Source organism: Diplotaxodon limnothrissa, linkage group LG3 (genome assembly GCF_057381915.1).
Source record: "Diplotaxodon limnothrissa isolate DT_005_m linkage group LG3, D_limnothrissa_male_GT1.1, whole genome shotgun sequence".
Classification (NCBI taxonomy): domain Eukaryota; kingdom Metazoa; phylum Chordata; class Actinopteri; order Cichliformes; family Cichlidae; genus Diplotaxodon; species Diplotaxodon limnothrissa.
In genome coordinates, this window is record NC_140598.1 from 5,676,502 (window position 1) to 5,683,908 (window position 7,407).

A 7,407-nucleotide genomic window follows, 5' to 3' on the forward strand; every position below is an offset into this window, starting at 1 on the left:
AAACAAATACAAAATAAAGAAGTTTGACACATTCTGTTGATATCAAAAGCACACTGAACAATTCAGTGTTGTTTTACTGCTGTTCTCTCTTCACTTCTTCTCCTCTGATTCTCTCCACATGTTGCTCTGCATCAGTGCTCAGTTTCCTGACAAAACAAGATGAAATATTGCTAAATATAATAGTATCTCATTACGCTTCAACATAAGTGTTTTATTTTTGTAATTGTTTATCTGTTATTTTTCAGACTGAGTCACTGTGACCTGTCAGAGAGAAGCTGTGAAGCTCTGGCCTCAGGTCTCAGCTCTCAGACCTCTAATCTGAGACAGCTGGACCTGAGTAACATCAACCTGAAGGATTCAGGCGTGAAGCTTCTGTCTGAAGGACTGAAGAGTCCACACTGTACACTGGAAACTCTCAGGTGAGATCAAGCATTTTTCTTTCATCAACTGACAGAATTAGCAGATTAATAATAAGGCAGTCCTCTAATAAGAGGAGAAGTGGAGGTGTTTTGGAGGGCAACGTACTCTTATGTTAACAAGACAGGAAGTAGTTCCTGGGAACTGCTTCCTTTGTTATTGTCTAAGTAGAAACATGATGGTGAAACAGTGATGAGTTTGCAGAGGTGGATCCACACAACACAACAATGCTGTTGCGTGCTGAAAGCAGACTTCTCACAGATTCTGAGGCTGCAGGTTTCATCACTGTCCAACCAAAATTCACTGAACCAGCAGTAAATGAACGTCCAAAACGACGCTTCATGTTTAAAAAACAGATGATCAGGTGGATTTGTGTTTACATCTTTTTTGTGTGATCTGTTCACCTGCTGTTTCAGCTGTTTGGTGGTTGTTGAGATGGTTTTGTGAACTTTTAGCTGAGATTCTGACGTTTCTGTAGATACCACACATGTCTAATTACTTTGTACAGCATGAACGGCCATAACGAGGTTTTTAACAGTAAGAAAAGTTGTAAAACTTCAGAAAATATAGTTAAAAGTCCAAAACCTTCTACGTCTGGTGGCTTGTGGTAAGGAGCAGATCAAACGAGTAAAGAATTACGTTATAATTATAAATGGCTTCAACAGCACATTCAGGTCTGTGAGACTCATTCAGACACTGAGCCGTGGCTCTGTGCTACATGCACATATTTCTGCATCTCTACCATTCAGACACACTTTATATATAGTTTATTTTATGTAGTATTCAATACTGAACTGTACATTTAGTCTTTTTAAAGGCAGCAAGTTTTATTCAGTGTTTTCATAAAAGCCTTATTTCTATCCATTTACTGCTATTAGGAAGAACACGTGAGGTTTAAGACCTGGACCAGTTTGAAACCTTTTGTCCTCCACAGTGGAAAATGGGTGGAAATAAAAATGGGTCTCACTTTAGCCAGCTCCTAATTTTATCAGTTCTATTCTCAGCGTCTCCTGTATATCTCCTGTATAAATGTTGCACTCAGCTTTGTGGTCTCCAATATCACTGAAATGCAGCCAGATGCTGCTCATTTTGCCTTTTCACTCTTTCCTGACACGCTTGCATTTCAGTACAGCTCCCATTTCTCTGTGTACTGGTCTCTACCACTACCCTTGCTGTCTATGGGACATGTCTTCTTTCACATAATGGTATGATCCCAGTCTGTCTCTTAAAGTGATTGGCCACATGGTTTGCTCATCAGAATAACATCTCAGCCGTGCTCACATTGATTATCAGCAAGCCTGAAAATTCATCAATATTTGACATATGAAATTATGTCATGGGCTGGATTTGGCCCACGGGCCATATGTTTGACACCCCTGGTTTACACAGTTTGGTATTCAATGTACAACTGAGCTAGCTCTCAGCTAACTAGCAGACAAGCTAACTGCTGGGACTGCGTCTTTCTAACAAGAGCGTCAGACACTCAGACTGGTTTCCTTTGTGGATGATGATGTGTTCTCACACTGATCCTTCATGCTGATGCTGCCATCCACCCACTGCTCCTGGATTCCTCATCATCATCTCCATCAGCCCTCACAATACTCCACCTTCATCAGCTTCATGTTCAGCAGCCTGGATGGACAGTAATTCTTTCCATGGGTTATGGTGGGACATTGAGAGCTGAAGTCAAACAGCAGTGAGAATGAAAGACTGATTCATTTCTATTTAGTCTTGTGATGTGCAGCTTTGTTCAGAGCATTAAGGCCCAGCAAAGATCACTGAGGTCATAGAGTCCTGATGAAACCTGTGTGCTTATAGAAACTGAGACCAGATGAACCAGAATAGAAGGACATTAAAATGAAGTGTCAGCTACACAAAGGCAAAGCTATTCAGTTGTTGCTGTGAGTTATTTAAATGGAGGATGGAGTCAGACTTTAAGCTGCTGGACTCAGTCACTATATCCTGTTGTCCTCATAGAACCTGGACACACAGACTCACCTGTGACACAGTGACACACAGTGTGGGCTACACACACATTAGAAAGTGGATCAGTCACACTTGTGCAATCATTTGTTGTGCTGGGAAACCATGAACACTGTGAATCACATTAATGGCTTTGTTACAGCAACATTCAATCATGAGTTCAAAAGTAGTGCATTGTGTACTTATTTTAATAGTACTGCAGTATGAGAAGTGCAACATTCAGTGTGCAGAAACAGATCAGGTGCTTTCTAACAGCAGTGTTCCCTTTAACACAGCAGCAGTTCAAATATTTCTGTCAGTCTGAGCTGAAACATGAATCTAATCAAATATCAAATCAAAGTTCTTTGCCTCTGCCAGGACGTTAACATTTGATCTAGTTTTTTACAAAGTTCCCTCAGCGTCCAGAGCCACCAACATACCTTTGATCAACAGCAAGTGAACATTTATAAATGTGTGTTTGCAGAACAGGAAGCAGCAGAACTATTGTTCTGTTATCAGGCAGCAGCACAAACGCTCATCAGCTCATTTACTGTGCAGGACTTTGAGTGTGTGAAGTGTGTGTTTGTGCTGGATTTCCTTTGGAGAATCTCAGTCAGAAACCAGACAAAGAAAAACTCTTTCAACAGTCCAGGTTGAGTTGACAACATGAACTGCATTTATCTTCCTCTGACTTGACATGTTCTTCCTCCTCTGCACCGAGCCAGCTGCTAAGACTCACAAGCTCATTGACATTTTCTGATGATAAAGAAACTCTCTTCTTCTGCACAATATGAGCAGCAACAGAGAAGAAGCTTTCACAGGTACAGATGTTGCAGCTGTGGCCAAGTACATGTGCTGCATGTTGGAGCAGCACTGTAATGGACAGGCCTCTGTACTGATGGTGGGCTCTGCTCTGTATCCACCACACTGTTCTCAGCTGAGTCTTCCTCCTGTTCACAATCACACTCTGATCAAGCATGTTCATGTTGTAACGCCGTGGCTTTCGTAGTCTCTCCTTTTTCTACAGCTCATGTGTTCTTCTTGTGATGCTGTGTCTTGAGGCTCATACATGCCGTCATTTGTTGATCCTAAGAACGTTCCTCAGACCGACTTCTTCAACAACAGATAACTTTAGTTGTATCAACACTGCCTCCTGGAACAGTTTAAAATGAACATGTCAAAGATCTGTACCTGTCTCCATGTTTCTGTCCCCGCCCCTTTCTTTCTGTCCTGGGTCATGTGAGCGCTGCAGTAGTATTAGGCCCACCCTCAATGCTCCCATTGGCTGAGACGCATAATGACGCCCATCTCAAGCCAGCACTGATCAACATCCCTCCTGTGACCCATGGCTTTTATATTCAGAGCCAGTGAGCACTTTCACAATAATCATGATTTTAAAAACTGATTAAAATAATTGCTGACGTTAATCAATTAATGAGTTAACGAGATAATAACAGGTTAAGTTGCCCTAAAATTTAGACTTTGGTGACAAACTGATGTGATCTCCATGTTTCCTTTGTTGGACTGTGGGCGAGTGTCAGAACTGAATGTACTGAGTAACATGTAGAGTTTAAATATGTGTCAGTTCCAGTTTTAGAGCTCTAAAGTGCAGCTATCATGTTAGGAATATGTTAGGAATAGACAGGAACACTGAGCACACTGAGGTCAAATCTTTATTTTACCACTCGCTGCATTCTTGATGTTCATGAATTCAGCAGCTTCATGATTGTCTGCAGCATTAATCTCATATTTCCATTAAAGTGTTGAATTTGACTGTTTGATGTTCTTTATGATCTCTGGCACCAGTTCATCTGTAGGCTGAGCTCAGTCCATCCATTTAGTGAAATGATGTTTAAAGGTCTCCTTGTCCTGTGAGCGTGCACAGATCCTGAAGCAGAAAGCCTGGGTTACAGAGAAATGATCATCACTGTGACGATGCTCATCATCTCTGACTGGGATTTGAGGTTTTGTCAAAGCAGCAAAGAAAGCCTGGCTATGTTGGACTGGGTGTGGCAGCAGCTCCCAGTTTGAGTTCAGGAGACAGACACCCTCTCTACTTTGAAGATCAGCTTCAAACTTTCCTTTTTGATAAAGCTTATAGTTCGAGCTGGATCAGGTGACCCTGAACCATCCCTTAGTTATGCTGCTATAGGCTCAGGCTGTTGGTGGACTTCCCATGATGCTCTGCTTTCTTCTCCCCTCTTTTCACTCCTGATGCTTTTATATGTCACTACTGCATGTCCTTAACTTTTGTCTCTCTGTTTTGTTCTTGTCTCTCTGAGCTCATCTCTTCCCTTTCCCCTCACCCTGCAACCAGTCATGGTAGATGCTCCTCCTGGAGCCTGTTTTCACTGGGAGGATCTTTGTGTCAAAGGGAGTTCTTCTTCCCACCATCACCAAGTGCTGCTCACAGTGGAGGCGGTCACCTTACACTGTTAAACAGCTTCAGATGACTGTTGTTGTCTGTTGGGTATTGTCACTTATAAATAAAGTTACATTGAATGGATGTAAATGGATAGATGTTATTGTGACAAAGAGAAAACAACTGTTGACAGATAGATTGTTGTTTTGTGTGTTTGCAGTCTGTCAGGCTGTCTGATCACAGAGGAAGGCTGTACTTCTCTGGCCTCAGCTCTGAGCTCCAACCCCTCCCATCTGAGAGAGCTGGACCTGAGCTACAATCATCCAGGTCCCTCAGGAATGAAGCTGCTGTCGGCTGGACTGAAGGATCCAGGCTGGAGACTGGACACTCTCAGGTATGGAGAGAAAATCTGATAGAGGAGGAAGAGCTGGAAACATTTCCCGTGTCTTTCACTCACTTCCTGTTTGTTTCCTGCAGATGACACATGAACAATCACACATGCAGGAATATTTTCAGGGACAGACACACTAGTCTAGCTGGATAGTTCATGGATATTTATGTAGGGGTCTCCAAGGAGTCTGTTTGCAGGAACATTTAGGTCACAGGTGTACCTGATATAGATACCAGTGTAACTAATAAAGTGTCAGCTAACATTTGGAAATGGAAGCTTAAATAATGACAAACTGTACATTCACAGCTGAAGTCACAATAAATTTGTTCTCAAGTGCACATTTTTCTGTTATTGTTCTCAAACAACAGAATGAGAATGAAATATTGATTCTAACAGGGCTCATAAACAGCATTAGCTTAGTAGCATTAGCTTATCAGAGTTTCCATCATGGTCACACAAATCCTTAGCAGAGAAAAGTGGCCTACTTAGCAATAGCTGCTCAAGTTGTATAAAGAAAGGGAAAACAGTATTAGCATTAGCTGCTAATGGCAGCTTACTTAGCATAAACTCTTCACATCTTTATAATGCAAGGGAAAGGAGTCACTCATGGAAGCCTATTTAGCATTAACTCCTCACTAATATAATGCTAATTCACATCAAATTAGCATTAGCTGCTCATATTGTTATAAGGAAAGAGAAAACGGTATTAGCATTAGCTACTAATAATTATTCAGCCCTAATTAGAATAAGCCTCTAAAAGCTGCCTACTTAGCATTAACTCCTCACATCGTTGTTACCCAACGGAAAAGAGTATTAGTATTAGCTACTATCATTTTTAATAAGTAAGAGAAAACAGTGTTAGCATTATTGAATAATGCTAATTCACACTAAATTAGAATTAGCTATTTACAAGAGCGTACTTAGAATTAGCCGCTCACATTGTTAAAAAGTAAGGGAAAACAGTATTAGTATTAGCACATAATGCTAATTCACGTCAAAGTAGCATTAGTTAATAATGGCAGCCTACTTAGCATTAACTGCTCACTAATATAATGCTAATTCACATCAAATTAGAATTAGCTGCTCACATTGTTAAAAGGGAAGGGAAAACAATATTAGCATTAGCTGCTAATAATTATTCACCTAATTAGAGTTAGCCCCTAATGGAAGCCTAGTTAGCATTAACTCCTGACATAGTTATAATGCAGGGGAAAAGGGTTACCATTATCGGATAATGCTAATTTACATCAAATTAACAATTGTTAATAATGGTAGACTTCGTATCATTAGCTGCTGTCATTCTTACAAAGCAAAGGAAAACAATATGAGCATTAGCTGCTAATGCTTTTTCATCTAAAATTAGCATTAGCCACTAATGGCAGCCTACTTAGCATTAACTCCTCACTAATATAATGCTAATTCACGTCAAATTAGCATTAGCTGCTAGCATCAGCCTACCTAGCACTAGTTGTTCACATTGTTAAAAGGGAAGAGAAAACGATATTAGCATTAGCTACTAATAATTATTCACCCCTAATTAGAATGAGCCGCTAATGGCAGTATACTTAGCATTAACTCCTCACATTGTTATAATGTAAGGGAAAAGAATTAGCATTATCTAATAATGTTGACCTTGGCCCACTGGAAAAGTTCAGAACTAAAGATTTAGGAGTGTTTCTCGATAGCTCTTTCTCATTTGAGAAACAAATGAATTCTGTTATTAAAACCAGCTGTAAGGTTTATATTGTTGATTGATGCTTAGAAATATTTACTCATATATGCTTAGAGTTGTATAATCGATTGCATGATGATAGAGGTTTGATCCTTAGTAGTCTGTAAAGACTCTGTGTGCCTTCCAGAGTGCTCTGGCATGCACACACCACTTGGGGCCATGAGAGAGGTCGTACCCTCTCTTACTGATTTATGGTGTAGGACAGGGGTCTCAAACTCAATTTAGCTGGGGGCCGCTGCAGGCAGAGTCTGGGTGAGGCTGGGCTGCATTAGGTTTTCCACAAGAAAGGCATGGTTAAAAAATTCCAATCTTCTCAAATCTCTTTATTTTTATTTTTTAACACAAAATATGAAAAATAAATAAACAAATTAAGAATTAATAAGAAAATAAATCAATCTGTAATACATAAATAAAATAATAATAAGATGTTTTTAGTCAGTGAACTTGTGTGTTTCTTTCAGTCTTCTATATCTGCTGTATTTAGATTGAAATGTCTGTATTAACAGTTCTATAACCTTCTTCTGAACATGAATGGAACACTGT

General features: G+C 40.1%; 1 protein-coding gene across 1 annotated transcript in view; it reads left to right on the plus strand.

The window, feature by feature from the left end:
- The window catches only part of LOC146634319 (protein NLRC3-like), a 580,191-nt gene extending 575,037 nt beyond the window's left edge, over positions 1 to 5,154 (plus strand). The window contains exons 11-12 of the mRNA XM_085376609.1: positions 246 to 419; positions 4,962 to 5,154. Coding sequence (XP_085232735.1) covers positions 246 to 419; positions 4,962 to 5,154 — 367 coding nt within the window. The remainder of the gene's footprint in view (positions 1 to 245; positions 420 to 4,961) is intronic.
- The last annotated feature ends 2,253 nt before the right edge of the window (positions 5,155 to 7,407 follow it).